General features: G+C 39.7%; 1 protein-coding gene across 4 annotated transcripts in view; it reads right to left on the bottom strand.

Annotated features, from left to right (window-relative positions):
• The window catches only part of SAMD13 (sterile alpha motif domain containing 13), a 39,361-nt gene that overhangs the window by 8,405 nt on the left and 9,361 nt on the right, over window positions 1-21,595 (bottom strand). For all 4 annotated transcript variants that reach the window (XM_045801915.2, XM_087866056.1, XM_087866055.1 and 1 more), the window contains one exon: window positions 8,301-8,412. In XM_045801915.2, coding sequence (XP_045657871.1) covers window positions 8,301-8,412 — 112 coding nt within the window. The remainder of the gene's footprint in view (window positions 1-8,300; window positions 8,413-21,595) is intronic.

Below are 21,595 nucleotides of genomic sequence, written 5' to 3'. Positions count from 1 at the left end.
CATTCCTTTTTATGGCTGAGTAATATTCTGTTGTAGATATATACCACATTTTGTTTATCCATTCATCTGTTCATAGACACTTGGGTTGTTTCCACCTTTTGGTAACTGTGATTAATACCACAATGAACATTTGTGTACCGGTATCTATTTGAGTCCCTCTTTTCAATTCTTTCTGGGGAATTGTTGAGCCATATGGTAATTCTATGCTTAACTTTTTGAAGAACCATAAACTTTCCCACAGTGGCTGCACCATTTTATATTCCCAACCAGCAATGCATGAGGGTTCCAATTTCTCCATGTCTTTGCCCTTCCATACTCTTTGATCTCATCCTTTTTCTTATCCTCAGGGAGTTTGCTTTATTTAACTGTCCTCAATTTCATTCAATTTTAACCTATCTAATTCTTTTGGCTGCTCTCCTGCATGTTAATAAGTTTGAGCGTCTCCTCTCTTAGAAAAGAATCCTCATGCTTACATGACCCTCCAGTTACTGGTTCTCCCTTCACTTACCTGCCTCCCACTCACTCCTCAACTTGGAAGAAAGGGTCCTCCACTTTCCAAACAGTCACCCACCCTCCCCCCGCCCCAACTCCACTGAAACTCCACCATTATTCACAGACCCCACGGGGGCTTCACCTTTTTGAGGAATTTGACCTTGTTGATCATTTCATTTTTCTTGAAACTCACTCCTTCATTGGTTTCTGTACAACCTCTCATTACTGATTCTCTCCCCACTTACCTGAGTGTTCTTTCTCAGTTGCTTTTGCTAGTTGCCTTTCTTCTCTAAACGGTTAAAACCTTGGTATTCCCCAGGGTGCTGAACTTGGCCTTTTTCCTCTCCCCCTTCTAAATGTCTCTCTGTCTCATCTCTCCTATGACTGCTGATGACCTCTTATCTCTGCCTCTAGGTCTCACTCTTCCCCAAACTGTCTACTAGATCTATGTATACCTGGATGTACCACAGGCCTTCAAATTTAATGTGCCCCTAACTTTGCTCATTATATCCCTTTTACAACTTTCCTCCCACAAACATCTTAGTTAATGGCACTACTTTACAACCACCCAATCTGGAAACTTGGCAGTCATCCAAGCTCCTCCCTTTCCCACCTGTGGGCAGTGAACTTGAGTGGTCTTGGGTTATGGCCGAGAACAGAGATTGGACAAATCTTCATTCGCCATTTCCAGTGATCCACTAAATTCTTCTGGCCATCTTCCCCAGATTTTCTAATTCATCTTTTCCTTTGCCCAGTAGAATTATTGCAGCAGTGTTCCCACCTTCCATCTCCTTGTCCTCCAATCCATTCTCCACATTGCCACTAGACTGATCTTTCAAAACCACAAATCTCATCCTGGCACTCACTTCCCACTTATTATCCTTCCATGGTTTCCCACTGCCTTTCAGGTGAAGTCTCTTTTCTGCCAGGCAAAGAAGACTATCTGTATTCTGGACCCCTGTTTCTTTCAGTCTTCTTTCTTGATGTTCCCTGCTCCACACCTCTTACTCCAATGCACTTGGAATTCTCAAGATAAACCACGTTTTCTCATGTCCTCATGCCTTTGTATTTGATCTTCCCCTGCCAGGAATTCTGTGCTTCCTTCAAATGTTTCTCATACCTACAATGGTTTCGGTGGTTTTGTCACAATTTTATCACAATTCTTGTGATAATGAGCATTATTTACTTCAGTAATTTTATATTCATTTTAATGAGTGTTAGAAAAAGCTACAACAACTACTGAAATATTTGAACGAGTGAATAAGCCAAAGAAGCACCATGTATGTACCTGGCTAGGTGATCATGTCTTACAACTGGTCTCATTTCAAATAAATGACTTAAACAACCATTTGGGATTCTTGGTTCATAGAAATCCACTCTATTTCAATCAAAAACTCAAAAAGTCCTTTCCTTATCAGTTTTGTTTTCAATTCTCTTGGCTATTTTCTTATTGTTAGCATCATCCATTTGTTTTTTAACTACTTCCTAAATATTCATAGATGGGAAGGATGCAGCAGCAGAGTTTGACTTGCCACTTCCCTTATTGATTATGTTATAAAATATTTTAAGCATATCAGAAGCCTTCAACTGTTAAGAAATATCAGGTGTCAAGGCACCTTAAATATTTTCAGTAGTTGGTATTATAAAATGCTGACAAAGTTATACAGTTACTTCCAATTTGTGGGGTTTTAACAGGTCTCACTCAGAGCTGGATTTACCATGAAGCTAATGAAGCTTAGCTTAGTCTCAGAAATTTTGTATTCATATTTTCGAATTTCTTTCCCCAAGGAGGGCTCTTAACATTGTAAAAGCTTTAGGCCTTCCAAAACCTGGATTTGTCCTGGGTCTAAGTAGAAATATCCACCACAGGGACGCCTGGGTGGTTCAGCCGGTTAAGCATCTGCCTTCGGCTCAGGTCATGATCTCGGGGTCCTGGGACTGAGTCCCACATGGGGCTCCCTGCTCAGCAGGGAGTCTGCTTCTCTCTCTCCCACTGCCCCTCTCCCAGCTTGTACTCACTCTCTCTCTCTCCCTTGCTCTTTCGCTCTCTCTCAAACAAATAAAATCTTTAAAAAAAAGAAAAGAAAAGAAAAGAAAAGACATATCCACCAGAATCACTACAGTTGAAATCCATCTGGCGATGACTTAGGCCATTAGGCTCAGACTTGCTCTGATTGGCCTCCCCACTTTACTACTCCTTTTGGAAGTAGTGTTATTTGGCAATTTGTAGCACTGAGAATTTTTATTCACATTTGTTAAGTCAGTGGCTTCAGAAAGTTAGCAAATAGTCATATGAAAAAAATGCCAATCTTTTTGCATTTCAAATGAATGGTTTAAACAACCAGTTGGGCATTTCAGAGTAAAATACTGCTCTTATACATATGGTTTGGGAAAGTGAGGAGCTAACAGAGTAAAATTAATTTGTCACCATGAATTGCCTGCTATATTGTCATGATACTCTGATAAAAAAAATTATCTCAGTGATACATATTGTTCTAGAAACAGAATCACTGATGTTACTCACGTGTAAGTTTGAGGCATCTGAACGATATGAATTATATGACACTGAGTGAATGGCAGATCACTGCCTTCCATCTTCGTCACATATAATCTGAGTACACGAGTCAGATAGATGAAGACATGGAAGTGAAGTGACTACATTATGAGGGGCAGAGCTATCTGGGACCTGCATTAGGGTCCAGTCTGAGTGGTGATGGCGCCGTACTGGACTGCCAGCATTCCTTAACTGGCAACTAAAAGTATTGTCAATGGAAATGGCTTTTCACCAAAACTAACGCTCTTAGGAAAGCAAAGTTTCTGAAGTACATTTGACTCTTGAAAACCAGGCAACCCATATCCATGGGCAAGTGCCAATTTTTTATCTAGTCACCAAAATTCAACTGTGTATATACAAGAGCTCAAGTAGTTTCATGCTCTTTGCTGTGCATTGAAAGCATACTTCATGAAGGCCAGTTCTAAGCTAACACTTGACTATTAAAGCAACCGCTTGAGCAATATTCTGTCTGTTTAAATCAACATTTACTTTATAGAAATCTGAGTCTTAGAAAGGCGAACTCTTCAGGATCCTCCAGTGACCAATGTCAATCAAGAGAAAAGAAACTAGGAGTCACCACAGCATGAGAGATCTGCCTGCCAGAAGACACTTGGGAAAACAGCCACCACCCCACGATGTCCATGGGAAAGAGAATACTGACAGAGTTGTCATTACTGCCGCCTCTAGGAAGGACTCCCACTGCCTCCTGTTCTTATTGGCCAGTGAACTCTCTGGAGCACTGTTAACGAGGTCAGTGAGCCAAAGAAGAGGGATATCACTGGTCTTAAAGGGGACTGACCAGAAGAGTAAAACAACTTGAAACACACATACTATTGACACTGGGTCATGGGGGGTGGGGCAAGGGTCTGGGCAGGGGCTTAGAACTTCCCTTCCAACAGTTCTTTTGGCTTATAGTTGTGGCTTACACAGTAGGTTCAAAAGAGATTTTCCAGAAGAAAACTTGATAGAGATCATTACCAGAAGGAAACTTAATGGAAATCATTTTCACGTGGCATTGTGCCTGCTCAGAGAAAAGGAGGTCATGCAAAGATCACCGGCTTCACCAGATGCTTCACACCATAGAAACATGGGACACCATTCCTGCCCTTTGGACAAACCTCGCTCAATGGCCTGACATCTTCCAGGGAGTCTCAGTGCTAGAAAGCCACATCTGTCTGGTTGCTACAGCAACAGAATATCCAGTATCGTACTGTGAGACCATACCACGAAGACAGATGTTCTCCTGAAAGTCAGCCCAGCTGAGGGTGGACATGTCCAGCATCAATGTCACTATCTTACTCAGCTCTAAGTTCTGATCATAGTTCTGGAGCCTGGAAGTCCAAGCTCACAGCGCCAGCATGATCAGGTTCTCAGTGAGGCCCTCTTCCTGGCTGGCAGGTGGCTATCCTCTTGCTGCATCCTCACACGGCAGAGAAAGACAGAGCAAGCTCTCTGGTCTCTTCTCTTCAGGGTACTACTCCCATCGTGAGGGCTCCACACTCATGACCTCATCTAAATCTGATTATCTCCCAAGGCCCACCACACAATATCATCATATTGGGAGTTAGGGTTTCAACATATGAATTCGGGAATTTGGGGGGAGGTGGCACAAACATTCAGTCCTTCATAGTTGGCCAAGGAATTAAGCTCCCCACATCACTGGCAACTGAATATCCTTTCTGGACCTGCCCTTTTCCAAGGTGGTGTAAGGGTACTTTCCAGCCCTGTCCTGTTTCTGTCCGATGGCAGGGCAAAGATTTCCCTGAGGAGATTTCAGCATGTGGTCCTCCTTATTGTTTCTCAGCTGCTGTGACCTGGAAGATGTGCCTGAAAGGGTCATGTGGTTGGGCTGGAGGTGGCGGTCTTCCTATCTAGGGTGAACTTGAAGTTCACTGACAGGAAGATCCTTGAAGGATCCCATCATCATGCCTTGGAAGGATGATGGAAGAGGCAGGGTAACATGGTAAAAAAATCTTGATCTTCAGTCCTCATGGAAATCACAGTGGCTCCTTGTCTTATCAGGATGAGCCTGACTAGTTCCCTCCTTGCCCTCCCTCTACCTTCTTTAAGGAAAAGAGGAAAGATGATGAGAAATACACAGCAGCACGAGAATTTGGATCACTTCCAGGGAATAACGTAAGGCAGACTCTTTCCTCCACCCAACCGCCCTTCCATGAGAATGAAGGAGCTCGAGCTTCTAGACCATGCTTGCAAAACTCCAGTACCCTGGGAATTCATCTCTCAGGCTCCTGAGTTGGACTCAGCACAGTAGCAAGATGATGCCCTTTCCCCACTTGAAGGACTTCTGAATGAAGTGCTTTGGGAGAGTTTGTTCCCTTTGGCTTCCCGGTATTGCTGGTGCCAGAGTGATGTCATTCCTGGGAGAAAGGGCCCGCTCCTGGGCCAAGCTCAGAGCTGGCCAGCTCCATTCTGAGGTCCTGCACAGAATCTGCAAGGCCCAAAGGACACTCCCTCCCCCCATTTGCCTCAGAGGAGCCTGAGTAAAAGCCCAATCTGAAAAATGCTTTTGGGCAGCTGGGAATTGGGCCAAGAGACCTTTTAGCTGAGTCCTTTTTGTATGTTAACCTTTTACAATATTATTTAAATTTAATTTTAGAAGAGAGTTATTCAACTGTAATGACACAAATGGATATTACTCCATTAAAAACTAAAATAAAATATGTTCCAGCTGATAGGCCTTCACCTTTCAACCTGAGCTATTTCTCCCCACGATTTTTTATAAAAATTTTCAAACATGAAGTTGTAAGAACATATAGTGAACACCCACAAGACCACCACCTAGACTCTACAATTAACATTTTCTATACTTGTTTTATCATGTTTATCCTTTTACTCATTCCTCTAACCAATTGTCAATCCATATTTTGATGCATTTCAAAGTAAGTTGCATAAATCAGTGTATTCCCCTAATCACTTCAGTTTGCATACTACTAATTGCTTAATATTTTTTTATAGTTCCTTTTCTTCTGAGGTAAAATGTACAGGTCATGTAGCACACACATCTGTAACATCTGTATATGCCTGTGCACCTGCAGTGTACCCACTGAAGCGCATACGTGTAGCCCAAACCCTCACCAAGACACAGAGCGCTACCATTACCCAGAAAGTTCCTTCATGCCGCTTTCCAGCCATTCTCCACTCCCACCTATCCAGAGGCAACCACTGTTTCAACTCGTGCTACCAATGATGCATTTTCCTGTTCTCAACCTTCACCTAGATGAAATTGCTATGATCTGAATGCTTATGTTCCCCAGAATGCATATGTTGAAACGTGATCTCCAGGGGGTATTAGAGGTAATTGGTGATGGTGTTAGCAGGTAGGGCCTATGGGAGGGGATTATACGGAGCAGTGCCCTTACGAAAGGAGCCCTAGAGAGCTCTCACATCCCTTCCTCCATGTGAGGACACAGAGAAAAGACAGCTGTCGAGGAGGCAGACCCTCACCAGACACCCAGTCTGCAGTCTCCTTAGTCTTGGAATCCCCAGCCTCTGGAACTGTGAGAAATAAATGTTTGTTGCTTATAAGCCACCCACAGTTTATAGTATTTTTGTTATAGCAGCCTGAACAGACTAAGATAAGAACTGTTCACTATTAACTCTTGTGCAAGGGTTCTCTTACTCAGTATGATACTTTCTCATCCCAACTGCTTTACATATTACTAGTTTGTTCCTTTGTATTACTAGCGGTATTGCACTGAATGACTATACCACGTTCTCCCAGTTTCCAGTTTGGGACTATTACGAATAAAGCCACTAAGAATAATTTTGTATAGACCTTTTATGGACATATGTTTTCATTTCCCTTGGGTAAATACTCAGGAATGAAACTGCTAGATCATGGGGTAGACGTATGAGTACTTTACATCCCCACCAACAATACAGGGGCATGTGTTTGTTCTACATCCTCATGAACATTTAAATTTATCAAGCTTTCTAATTTTAGCTATTCTGGTGGGTGTGAAGTGATTTAAGCTGCTATTTCAGCAAATTTTCCAAAATAACAACAGCAACAACTATATATGCATGTGTATATATGTGTATATATATGTATATATGTGTATATATATATATATAGAGAGAGAGAGAGAGAGATCGGAGATCAGGTTCAAAGAAAATATTGAAGGAGATTTATATATATATATATATATTAGAAATTATATATTATATATATATGATACATATAGATAGATAGATATAGGTATATATTAGAAAAGTTTCCCTAGCCAAACCCAGCTTAAGAGAATAAGAGATAGCTAAATGGATATGGAAGAAGCAGCCAGACACATTCTTCAATTTATAATTCTATCAATTATATTACAATACTGGGAAAGTAAATGTAATGCTTAGAAAACTGCAGCCTTCACTGATAGGGAGATAGGATCTCTGTTTCCTTACAGAGCTGGTCTGGTGTGGACCACAACATGCCCCCTCAATTTGCTCCCTCATGGTCAAAGCACCATCCCTACAGTGCTGGCCCAGCCTAAAAAATGGGAGTCAGGAATCACCCAGATAATGGAGAGGGACCTCTACTCCCTCCTTCCAATACCAACCCTGGATCTGAGGGAAGGGAATTAACACTTTAGGGCCATGAACACTGTGCCAGGACCTACCCTAGGTACTGTGCAGACAAAGTCCCTAATCCTCACATCACCACCCTACCGAGTTGGGCATTGATAGCCTCAAGTTGTGGATGTGAAAGCAAGACTCAGAGAGAGAGAGAGTAACTTGCCCAGAGTCACACAGAGTTAGAAGAACCAGGATCTGACTCTAATCTGTGCTCTTTCCACTCTACCTTGCTAAGCACCTGGAACACAGATTAGAGGGGGCTTCCTAGCTCGGTTGGTGCTGGGGCCAGGAGCGGATGGTGCTACATGTCTCTCATCAGATCCGTCCCGCATTTCCCTTTCTTCTCTATTTCTGCTCTCCAGTGTGTCTGTGGTGCAGGTAGGGCTGTTCCATCTTTCGGAAGGTGCAGCTGTAAATGAGCGTTAGCCCTCCTTCCTGCAGCTGTGAATGTGTCCCAGGGCTTGGGTTTCTCTCTCTTAGCTTGTCACTTTTCTTCTTCCCTTTCCCACCCTCCTCAGTGGTCTGGTATAATCGGTGTTTGATGTGGAAGACAGGCAGAGCCTCACAGATCCCTCACTGCCCTCTGGTCCTCTTCCTCCTCACTCCCTCTGCCTGCTGTGAGGAAGACGTAACTGTGTTCATCATGGGTTTCTCTACACCGACTTACCTGCTCCTGAAAAGCACTAGCTTGCTCCTCAAATCCTGCTGTTCGGAAATAGTTGACGACATCCATCACTGCCCAGTCTGCAGGATCCGGCGGCCTCCCGTTCTCCATGGAACTGCAAAACACAAACCCAGACACTTGTTGTGGTGGAGTGTGCAAGAGTGTGTGGCCTGGCTCACTACTCAGTCTCCTAGGGCAGGCCCTGGCCAGCTTGCTAGAACCACGGCCCTCTCTTCCCTCAGAGGCCCAGATCCCGGTTTACCTCTCAGGACTATAATCATTCTTGTGTTTCTTGGGTTCAAGACATCATTACTCTTATTGGCTCAGTCATTGTTTTCCTCATAAACCATTAGACTCTTCATATGAAGTGCTTCCTTATGAATTGGTTTTTAATCCAGAGATATTACGAGTGGTTCTATGATTTCTGACAACTCACAGGATGACACTCATACTCCTAAATTAAGAACACCAGGCCCTGTACAATATGGCCCCCATGTACCTATCTTTTCCCATTTCTTACCACCTTCCCCATCCCCACCCCACATATCCTCTCTGCAGCTGGGAAATTGCAGAGCTAAAGCCATTCCCGAATATGTTGTGCAGTTCTGGGCCTTTGCACATGCTGTTCCAGCCACTTACAATGCCCCCTTATTTGTTTCTACTTGGCACAATCCACCATTCCTACCTAGTTCATCCCTGGCCCCACCAGGGAACTGTTTTAATTATAACCTCTGCATCTGAGAACTCCATTCAAACTCCCATTGCAGCACTTTCCACACTGGATTATACTCTCTACTTATTGGACAGTCTCTCCCATCAGAGTGGGAGATGTGGGCTAGGGATACACATCTGGGCCTGAAACATTTTATTATTCCTAGTGTCAAGCATATACTTAGGAACTCAACCAATATTCACATGACTAGATGATGATCAAGCATCTGAGAGGTTCTATGGGTAATCTGCTTCACTGGATTTAGAAAGGAGGGGTAGGAAAAGTAGAATAGAGAAAGAATGGCAAGGACCCGCCATTACTGTGACTTTGCCTCATTTCTCTTTCAGGAGTGTTCATCTGGATTTCTCTACACCTCATCCAAAGTAATTCTTCCAGAGTGTACATCTAATCACATTGCTCCCCTGCTTAAAATCCATCAGAAGCTGTCCATCGCCTTTAAGATGAATTCCAAATAGCTTAACTTGGCTTGAGAAATCCTTCAGAACAAAACTCCTGCCAGCTCTCCTGCTAGGAATACACTAATGAGCAGACACGGTCCTTACTCTTGTGGACCTACAGTCCTGTGGGGACAGACAATGATCAGTCATCATACAACTAAATGCATAGCCGCATATTGTGGTAAGTGCCATGAAGGACAGATACACTGTACTATGACAGTTTAAGGGCCTAGGGGATGCATTCCTATGGAAGTTTTTCTTGGCGTAAGGTCTAGAAAGCAGCCAGAAGTTAACCATATGAAATCGGGTGAAGATTATTCCAGGCTCTTTGGAGGAATATATACAGTCAAAGGAGCCATGCGTCTTGGAGCCCACATTGAGGATTCTGGATTTTTGTCTATGGAGCAATGAAACTTGCTAAATGGTCTTACATAAAGGGGGTGACCTGATCAGATTTGCATCTTGAAAAAGAGAACTGGAAATGAGCCAGAGGGGAAGAAGGGGTGCCAGTGAGAGGTGGTCTACTGCAGTCATCCATGCAAGAGATCATGGTGATCCAGACTAGAGTGGTGGCTACAGACAAGAAGAGGAAGTGTGTGGATTTAAAAGATTTTTAACCAAGAAAATCAGCATGACTTAGTGGTGGACTAGACAGAATGAAGGAGATGGAAGTGTCATGGAACTGGATGGATGGTGTAACTTCACTTAGATGGCACTGCCAGGTTCAGTTGAATACACTGAATTCTGGGTGTCATCTACATCCAAGCAGAGATGTGATACGAGACTGAGTCTGGTGCTCAAAGCAGATGAGTGGGCTGGAGGTACACATTTCGGAGATTTAATTTTTAGACAGTAACTGAAATCTTGGGAGAGGGTGAGAAGAAAATTGGGCCTAGAGCTAAGCATGGGTGAGAGGTTCAACATGTTAGTGAAAGTTGAAAGGATTCATGTTATTTTTAATGGAAATGAAATTGCCCAGACTTTGAGGAATCCTGAAAACCTTCAAACATCCAAAAGTCAAGGGACTAGCTGTACCGCTGCCTCATCTCCCACATAATGTTTTGCTCATAGTAGAAACTTAAAATATTTGATTAAATAACCAAACTTTTGTCCTATCTCAAGCCAAAAGAGCCTTTAATCAATGGCACACAGGATCAATGATTTATCAACACAACATTTAATTGAAAAGCAATGCTTACTAGTTAATAGTGTTTTCCCTTTTGAGCTTAGAGATTGTGAATCTATAAACACTGCATGCCCATGTACATATACACTTATATATATGCATGCTTACTACACACACACACACACACACACACACACACACACCTACCTTCCTACCATTTAACAGGTAGTATACATGGGGAAAAAACGACTTTCTCCCTAATATTGCCAAACATTAACTATGCATTTTAAAGTCAAAGCTAAATGGCTTTTTAAAAAATTATCCACATGCTGGGATTTTTCTATCATCCCATTAATACAGGCAATCATGAGCTGACACTGGGCAGTTCCTTTAAGGTACCATTTTTCCTTCCCTCTCTTGCTTAAGGTGGGTTTGAAGAATGTCTATAAAGGCGTTCATTGTTCTAACAAATCTTTTAAGTTTCCTGATCAGCTCACTTCTAGCAGTGAGCAGAGAGTCCCATCGGATATACTTTCAAGTGCCCCAGAAAACATCTGAATTCACTCTCCCTGTGGCTGACTTCAATTAACTGCCTTTCCTCATAAAGAATAGTCATCTAATTGTAATAACAAAGTATGCTGCATTGTAATTTTAGGATGGGAGGCTTTCCTGATTCTTACTCCACTGGGATATGACATCATCACTTCCATAATTGTGAAATATTCTTGAGTATTAGCAACACGGCAGAGAACAAAGACTTTACAACACTGCTGACAGTGTAGCATGAAGAAGAGGAGCAATGGAACACCAGGCGCTCTCTCATATTTAGGGTAAGGAGACCCATGCAGAAGAAATGGGCATGAAACCAACCAGTGCATTTAGTGACTGATCCATCCCAAGTTTAGGCCTGATAGCAAAGAATCCCAAAATAACTTAGAAGACAAATCACAGTGTTAGACTACTCACATCCCGAGAGGAGAAACCTGTCTGTCTTCATCTTGTCAGCTCTCATGCGCCTAGCGCAGGTCTCGGGTGCATTGTTCATGCACAGCAAAGCTCTGTTACATCGGTGGACTAAGAGCCAGAGAGGACATAGAGTCTACAATATGCTTTTCGTACATTTTCTATTATCAGCCTCTGAACTCCTTGTCATCTGGCTACTGTAACCTGTTTTTAGGAAACTAAGGCTCAGAAAGATTCAGAAACTCACCCCAAACTACATAGTAGATAAAGCCTGGATTGGATTCCATATATGCTTGCTCCCAAATCTATGCTTTTCCACTCAACTCCTTGATACAACAGATATTTACTTGAAGCCTATCAACTTCTCAGTCCAGGACTAGATGTAGGGTTATAAGGATAGGAAGGCATAGACCCTGCCCTCAAAGAGCTAGCAATCTGGCGAGGGCAGCAGACGTGTAAATAGCTACCTCTAAGTAATACTAGAACTGAGGCCTGAACAAGTGCTGCTGAGGACACAACGGCTGGAGGGCCCAGAAGGTTCTGTCTGATGGACACCTTAGGATCTTCCACGGAGATTTTGAAAGGTATCTGTTGCTCCAAACTCATCCTAAGTTAGGCCTTGAGAGGGGACGGCTTGCAGAGGCTGAACATGCAGGCACATGTTGTCACTTGAAGGTTGTTTATTATAAAGTATGATGAATAATTTCGCTGGGTTTCCAGTGGTTTTGGTAACAGTTTTAAGGAGAAAACTGGCAACGATCAAGGGCAGCATGAAAGTGGGAGTTGGGGGTGGGGGCGGAGTGCCGAGGCCCCAGGAAATTATGAGTACATTTCAGAGGATGGATTTAAGTGTCACCCTTCCCCATTGGGAAAGCCATACGTCTCCTAAAGGACTGCTATTTGTGACCAAACTAAGACACTTTGTTCCCTTTTAAATGGACCATTCTCTCCAAATTTTTCTTATAACCTGTGCATGTCAAATTCTAGAAGGAATTTAAATGGCGCTGTTTAAAACACCTCCCAGATGGTGGTATCCATTGTGGCTGCTAATTTTGCACTGATGAAATGAGATGGCAGATATAAAAGTTCCATTATCATCTGATATTTATTATTTACCATCATCATAGCAAAAACATTTCTTAAAATATCATGTATACGGATGATAAATTCATGAATATTTTTCCAGGCATGGGATCTTTAAAAAATATATATGCATTTTAACTTATTACAAAAAATTAGCAAGAAATGAAGGGCAGATTTATCTATGGTCCCATCACTTACCAAACCAATGTTTCCATTTAACCCAGTCACCATTTAGTCCCTGTGCATATGGGTTAAGTACATCGTATATTGATAAAAATTATATCATGCATGGATAATTCACACTGGGAAACAATTATCCCTTAATTAAACAATCACCTCACTTTTAAAGAGAGCTACAGACACAATCATTGGGACAGAAATGCAATAAATAACAAATTTGGCAGGTACATGCAGATGGAGACCTTATTGTGAGTGTTTTTCATGTTGACATATTATAATTTTAAGCGCTGGCAGAAGTCTCCACTTCCCCTTTACACATTAGTGAAGGCAGGTGGAACATAGTTGAAACATTTTCTCGGAATCTAGCACGTGTATAGTTGTTAGTATTCATGATATTCTAGATTCTAAGGGTTGATCAGACCAAAAGGAAACTGTGGATAAATACAATCCATATGAGATTTCAAAACCCCATTATACTCATTAATTGCAATTCTGCTTCAAAGTTCAGAGCAAAAGTTATTTTAGACACTAGTTAATTTATTATGGTGATATATTTATCACATTACTCCTTTTATAAAGGTAATTCTCAATGTTACTTATGTTTCCACTCAGAAATGCATTCTAATTTTATACTGCCTTGATCTTTATAACTTATTTTCAAAATTAAATTAAACTACTCTTTGCCCATATCTTAGAACAGCCTTTGGCTAAAAGCAATATAATTCTGATTGTAATAAATTAATATTGAATTTTTTTTTTTTTTTTTTTTTTGCCTATGACATATCTGACAATGAAGCAACTAAATGAGCTTTAGTTTTATCTCTACTCCTTTCTTCCTCTCCCTTCAACCAAACTAGCAGGGATCTGGCTAAAAGGCAGGCCTAAAAAGAGAAAGGATGATTCAAAGGTTCTTGACAGGACATTTTTCATTTTTTAATACTCTGTTAAATAAGAGTTGACTGCATTTAGCTGTAGCATACTCAAGCAATGAAAGCACTGAGAAAGCAAATAATTCTTCAAGCCTTCTGTATATTTCAAATTCTTTCTCTTGGCATTGAGAAATTTGATTCAAACATAACTTTCCGGGCTTATTTCCCATTCTAAGTCTGTACCGAAATTTAACTGAGCAACACCCTGGATTTTCCCATATCCTCAGCTTGGTTATGCTGTTCAAAGCTCTATTGGTTCAGCTTCCAAAGGTTAGAACCTTACTCATTTTTGAAAGGTACTGGTTAAAAGTCCTGTTCCTAATATGCCTAATCTTTTATTCCAGTCATTAATTGATTTTAATCTGCCTACTATAAGTCAGGCACTTGATGAGCCTTGGGAACTCATTGTCTAGCGAAGGGGAAAATCTCAAGTCAGCTAAATGACGAAAAAGGTTATGGTTATGTGTGTACCCCGCTTTATTCCAAAAAGTGGTTTAGGAGCAGGAGGAATTGAGAGATGGAGGAAGGAGAGCAGAGAAGTAAAAGTCACCACGGCAAGGTGAGTCAGGGTGTGCTAGGTACGTAGAGAGGCTTTGGAGCCCTGACTCAGAAGAAACACCAGGAGCAGGTCCCAGGGACAGACAGGACTTCTTCCTGCATTTCTTTCCTCTGTAATAGACATCTTCCTTCAGGCTGATGGCTCTCCTCTGAAATCACACGGCACTCGGTCTTGGACATATCTCTGCTGGGCATGTCTCCCCAGCACTCCCCCCATCTCCCTGAAAACAAGGGATTTTTATTACTGCCTCTTTTCCTACCTGTCCTCAACCTTGTAGTACAAAAAAAAGACCTCTGAACACGGGTAAATAAGGACACTCCTCTCAAGAGGATGCAATGAGTTAATTTTTTATTCACTACCAGATACAAGTCATGCCAAAAGTCAGGCTAAACACAAACATGTGCATGTTTCATATCCCAATCAATACTAAAGACAACTGTGCAAGCCTGAGAGCTTTCCCTCCCTGTTCTGAGCCACAGCACAGTGGTCACTAATCCAGAGGATTTAGGTGTGGCTTTACTGTTTAGACAAACTCGGTTTTCCTTTTGTAGGGATATGGGTAGCATGCCAGAAACGATGTAGAAAACAGCAGCCCTTCAGGGCTGATAATGTATAAAACATACATAAAGCATGTTTGTGAACTTTGCTGGATTTGATGAAACTCCTGTTGTTTTCATGCTTTAAGTGATATGCTTGGCTGACTCAATGGTTTATGCATTTTACTCTTTCGAAATGTACACTTCTTTAAGGTAGTCATTTGCAGTGGACATAATGGGACAAATCAAAACAATAAACAGACTCAATTCTTAATTCAAGTTATCATTTAATTTAAGGGAATAATGAAATATTTATCATAAGGCCATATGACAAAAGTGAATTGTGCCCTACCCCCACAAATTCATATGGTGAAGCCCTCCCCTTGATGTGATTGCATTTAGAAATAGGGCTTTTAGGAGATAGGACAATTAAAATTAAATGAGGTCATAAGGGTAGGATCCTAATCCAAAATGATTGGTGGCCTTATAAGAGCCAGCATGCACATACCGTAGGAAGTCCACGTAAAGACCTAGTGAGAACGTGACCATCTACAAGACAGAAAGACACCTCTTATCAGGAACTGAATCTGCTGGTACCTTGATCTTGGACGTCCCCATTTCCAAAACTGTGAGTAATAAATTTCTGTTATTTAAACCACCCAGTCCATGGTATTTTGTTATGGCTGCCTGAGCCAATACAGTATATATCAGAGTGAACAGATCACTATAAAATATTAAGGAATGAACTTTATCTTCACTAAGAAAAATAAAATTGTACCAGTTACAAGTATCACCATTAACTCCTATATATCATCTGTATTCAAGAAACCACATAGCACTCTAACTTATCCCACCAAACATACCTACAGAAGAGTTATAACAACAGATCCTGATTAGAAAGGTTATTTTTCAAGTTTGAATTATGGGCTCAGTTTACCTCCCCTTCCCTCCCTATTCTTTTTCTTTCTTTCCTTTTCCTTTCTTCCTTCCTTCCTTCCTTCCTTCCTTCCTTCCTTCCTTCCTTCCTTCCTTCCTGACAAACCATCAAGAGGCATTCCCTATTTAGCTACTTAAAATGTTTTGGGAGTTTTATTTCCTTTTTAGTATAGTGGTATCTTACCATCATGATCACCCCCTGTTCCAGATTGCTGTTTCCTGGAAAGAACAGCATGGTGGAAACCATCATTCACTGCATTCAGGTAGAGTCAAGCTGTGTGGTTGTGGGTCTGGGAAAGGACGACAGAACGGATGAGAGGGGCCTGATGGGGAGAGAGTACCCAGGAACTTACCTAGCAGCTGGATACAATTCCCTCACTGCATTCAAAGAACATACATCTAAGGACCGCTGATCGTTTATGCAGCACCACAGAAGGACAGGATTAGGAGTAAATAAGCAAAAGCTGAAGGCCAGTGATCAGGCACGCAATTATTTCTATCAGTTTCCTCTTCCTCCTTCGCTAAGGAGCCAGGCAACGGTTCCAGGCAAATAACCAAGTGTCCTATATCCCATGAAGTTCTTTATTTAACCCTAAATGTGACTGCTTCCCTTAGAGATGGAGACCTGACTGGTGGATTGTTGTACACATAAGCATTGTTAGATTTTTTAAATGAGATTAAATAATAATAGCCATTGTTATTACCGTTATATGAAAAGTCTTTTTGATAATTCTACAATAAGGCCAGAGTTTTGAAATTCTAACAGTGCTAATAATAATTTCTCACTCTACCTTAATATTTTACTTCTACCATTCACCTGCTAACCCTCTAATTCACATGGGCAAAAACTTAATGCTTAGCTTAATAGTTACTATAGTTAACAGCCTCTCAAAAATTAGTATTACCCTATTAAAGCAAGTTTAAAACTTTATAGCACCCATTACAAAGAAAAGTATCACATTACTAATTATAAAAGGAATTTTAGTCCAAAATTTAACAAAAAAGTCTTTCTTCAAAATGAAACCATACACTGACTGCAAAGGCAGAGGATATGGTGAGATATGGATGCAAGGAAAGACATGACATTAATAAGAAATAGCTTCTTTTGAAAGTCCTTGGGCACCTTTGTGGCTCAGTCGATTAATAAGCAAGCCTTTGGCTTCGGTCATGATCTCAGGGTTCTGGGATCGAGTCCTGCATTGGGCTCCCTGCTCAGCGGGGAGTTTGCTTTTCCCTTTTCCCCTCCCCTGACTAATTAGCTCTCCCTCTCTCCCTCTCTCAAACAAATAAATAAAATCTTAAGAAAGAAAGAAAGAAAGAAAGAAAGAAAGAAAGAAAGAAAGAAAGACCTTGCTAAACATTGCTACTGTCAGTTTTCTATTGGAGTAGAGCTTCCCCACTGAGGGGTGAGGGGCATCGTGGTGGTAGGGAAATAAACTGCTTCTTGTTGAAAAGCTGCTAACTTATTATAAGCATCTATTGTGTGGGAGCATTGGTTCTTCCTCTATCCTAGAAGAAAACAAAAGAAGGGAAAAAAGGCCAACTGTTGAAAAAGGGAGTAAGACTAAGACTAAGTGATTGGCAAAATATACATATTTGACATTGAATACTTGTGATTTGTACAGATAGGCACATACGTGTAAAACACCTAGAATTTTTTTTAGAATTTAGTAAAAATTCTAACATTGATCTAACACGTCCAAACATAGATCAATAATAACAGTGTCATGTACCAAGGTTTATGATTAATCCAAAATCTGTGCATCTACAATCCACAAAAACAGAATACTATAATTCCACTTGTTCAATAGAAGCTTATTTTATGTGTCCTTTGAATACATTCTTGTGTGTGTAGGTGTATATTTTTGAATTCATGTGAATATAGGTGTATATTCTTATATGACTATGCGTATACATATGGATACAGAAAGTATTTGTATACAAACTGTCTAGAGGGATATAGTCCAAACTATTAAAATGGCTCCCTCTTAGTTATTTAGTTAGTTATTTTTAAACTTAATAAACACCCATGAACCCACCAGGCAAAATAAAAGCTAGGATCTTGACAGGAACTACATCTGTTCCCCCTCACTCCCCTGACCTGAGCTAATCATTATCCTCAGTTTCATATTCATGTAACCTTTCTCCTGGTGCGGGTGTGCAAGAGCTTCACCTGGCTAGATACCTGTGCAATATGGTAGCTACTAGTCCTATGTGGCTATCGGGCATTTAATATTTGACTGAGGAACTGAATTATTAATTGTATTTAATTTTTATTAGTTTAAATTTAAATGTAAAAACTTGAACAGGTATAAAATATGCTTCTGTTAAACACAACTCCATTGTTTTGGAGTGACAACATTTCACTTTTACTGCTGCATCACCTAGGCTAATTTGTTGAAGTTCTCCTATCAGATGCATGTGTACTCTCTAGTATTATACATAAATACATGGCCAATCTAGTTGGTATCAACTGATTGACTCAGTTCAAATGATGTTTTACTACATACCCACATAACACTGTAATGTGTTTGATGCGGACAGCTCAAGTTATGAGAATCTCTTTGTATGTCATATGGGGTAATTAATTTGACATTCTTAATATTTTAATTATAATAAATATTTTTTAGTTAAAATAAGTATGGATAAATTTTAAAGTTTCAAAAGGTAGCATACTACTGATGCAGAATTGAGAGGAGATGCCGAAACTAGCACTGAACCAGAACAGTAAAGAAAAAAGGAGGCTGAAAAAACAAAGAAAAAGAAAAAAGGAGGCTGGCTGAAAGTATATTGGAAATTTCACAATGAATAGCAATTGCAATTTGCTGGAGCAGAGCGAAAGGAAAAAGCTGTTCGTTTGTTGTGTAAAAAACATGGTAAAGATAATAAAATGGACAGTATTAAGAGACATTTTCAGCAAATATATAGTAAATTTGGTAACTTTCTTCTCAATGATCAAAAAGGAATTAATGACATTAGCCACTTGAATTCAAAATTAAATGTCCAACAAAATGTTTTGAAGTGATTTCAAACAGAATCTGAGCTTATAAATTTGTATAGCTATAAATGGCTTGGATTCTTGCACAAAAAAGAAAACAATTTTTCCATAGACATCTGGTTATATTCAGTTTTCTTAGGCTATTACGAGAAAAGACTAAAAAGGTATTTCACAAAAAGTGAAAGATTTTTCAGTCAAGCCACCCAACAATTGCCTGAGGAAGACAAAATCTTTTAACAACATCTAAGATCAACTGGTTCAAAATTTGAAAAACACAATTACTTTTCTTTAGCTTTAGATGAATAGTGCAACATAAAAAACACTGCCCAATTAGTACTTGAAGTATGCTTTGTCTCAAAAAACTTCCAAATTTATGAAGAAATATTGTCAATTTATGGCCTGAAAAATTGAACTCAAACTTTAAATATTTTTAAGTCTCTTACATCTGTCAAAGAAGAATTTCAGCTAGATATGAAAAAATTAAATTCTATTCTAATGGATGGTACTTCAGCCATATTAACTAAAAAAAAATCTGGGTTTAATGTAATTCTAAAACTACTGACTGATGTTTCCCTTATTGCTTTATTCCATCCACTGTATGATATTCATGTTCAGTTTTCTAAAGCAGACTCTTGAAATGTCATGGATACCATTGTTAAATCATTCGTTATATATTTGCAAATGCTACAGATCAATGCCAGGGTGATGGAATTGTGAAAAAAAAAAAAAATAGAACACAAGGAATATAATGATGTGTGTTCTTTGCCAATGCTTGTTGGAAAAGTCCTAGAAGAATTTTACAAACATCTACTGTATTGTTCCAATTCAAGATTTAATATTAAAGCAAATGGGTGCTTGCCAAATTTTCAATGAAGATCCCAAAATGGCACAGTAAATTATATTTTCTCATTGATATCACACTACATGTGAATGAACTAAATTTATACCTCAGGAAAAAAAAAAAAAAAAGGAAAAGCTGATTTGCAACCCGGCCAAACAGGCATTAAATTTGAAACTGAAACTTTTCAGAGTATACAATAGAACCATAGTAGTATACAATAATAATTTTACATTTTCTAAATAAATTAATTTTAAGAAAAATTTGAAAAATGATATATTGACATTGATAAACTTACAGTTGCTTGTAAATTTATACAACACCCTTTGAATTCAATGTTAAGTATATTGAGTTGGTATAAGTTTTAGTACATTTATTTAACTTGGACAGACATTTTAAAACTGATATGCATTTGTTTCAAAGTCAAATCAACACTTTTAAAAAAGAAGAACCAGTTGTGTCAATATATATGCGTATAATACAAAAATAATATTTTTGGTACTTCATTCATTTATTTGAATTTTTAACTTTGGAATTATTTGGGTATGTGATTCTAATTTTTCAACTATAAATCTTATGAAATCTAACACAGATCAAATATTTCCAATGAAAATTTTATATCCAAATTGAGATATAAAGTATAAAATACACAATGGATTTAGAAAATTTAGTACAAAACATGTGAAATGCCTCTTTAATAATATGGTTTTAACCTCCTGGAGCTTTAGTTTTTTCATCCATAAAAAATGTATACCTCAAAATATGGTTGTGAGGATTGACAAGTCTCACACAAAAGTACTAAACATATGAAGGGACTTCATAAACAGTAGCCTTGCAAAACTAAAGCTCTGATCACAAGTATGTGGCCAGTGAATAAGGGTTATTATCCTAGACTTCTTTGGAAATGACCCTTTGTGACAGTACTTTTCCTAGTAAAGCAACTATATTTTCCATGCCTGGAAATAAAATGAAAGCAAAACAAGTGCCAGTTTTGGCAGATCTCAGAAACAGCCACAAGAGCCTATGTTTTGTGCCTTTTGGGGTTCTATTAAAATCGAACTCTACACTGTCCATTAGGTTAGTCACTAGACATTTGTGGTTGTATTAATGAACTGGAACTTCTGTTTCTGGTCAAGATGGAGTAATGAGGCCCAGATTTATCCTTCTGCCTAAATAATTAAAAAAGTAGAAAAAACATATGAAAGAATGGCACTCAAGACACTGGACATAGGTAATAAAGGACAGTGATTCCTGAGGGATGGAAAACAAGCAAGGTAAGTTCTATTCACTTACTGCCTGAAGAAAGAGTTTAAGCTGTGCACAGAGGCCAGTCCTAAAGACTAGGGAGGAGAGAGCTCTCAGCATGAAAACTCTGGAGATCTGCAGAGGCCTCCCTCAAGTACTCAGCAGAGCACTGATTATCACATACATGTGAGGAAACTAACTGAGTCTGGGGAAAGAACCACCCCAAATAATTAGAGAGCACAATCCTCAGGGATAATGCAGGGATGGGAAAAATGTTTGTCTCCATCTGCCAGGGAGGAAAACCTCATAATTCATGAGCATTGGCTAGAGTACAAAGATGGGTCTTGCCTCAGTAAGAGGGGAAAAATACCCTTAGACTAAATGCAGCCCTAGTCCTGCCTAACAAAACTTAAAAGCAAGACTTAATAGGATCAAATTATTTCCAAGTAACCTAACTGCATCCAGGACAGAGATCAGGGATATTTATAATTCCTATAAAATATCCAGCACCCAACAAGGCAAAATTCACAATATTTGACACTCAATCAAAAATTACCAGGTATGAAAAGAAGTAGAAAAATACAACTCATTCTCACTGAGAAATCAGTCAACTGAAATGGACTGAGAAATGATAGAAATAGTAGACTGGGACACTGAAACAGTTACAATGACTGTACTTTACATGTTCAGAAGCAAGAGGAAAGACTGAATATGTTAAATAGAGATATCAAGGTA

The sequence above is a fragment of the Ursus americanus genome, chromosome 12, assembly GCF_024610735.1.
Source record: "Ursus americanus isolate L20-20 chromosome 12, mUrsAme1.1.p, whole genome shotgun sequence".
Taxonomy (NCBI): domain Eukaryota; kingdom Metazoa; phylum Chordata; class Mammalia; order Carnivora; family Ursidae; genus Ursus; species Ursus americanus.
Note: the sequence above shows the minus strand (reverse complement) of the source record. Positions and strands in the feature narration are given on the sequence as shown.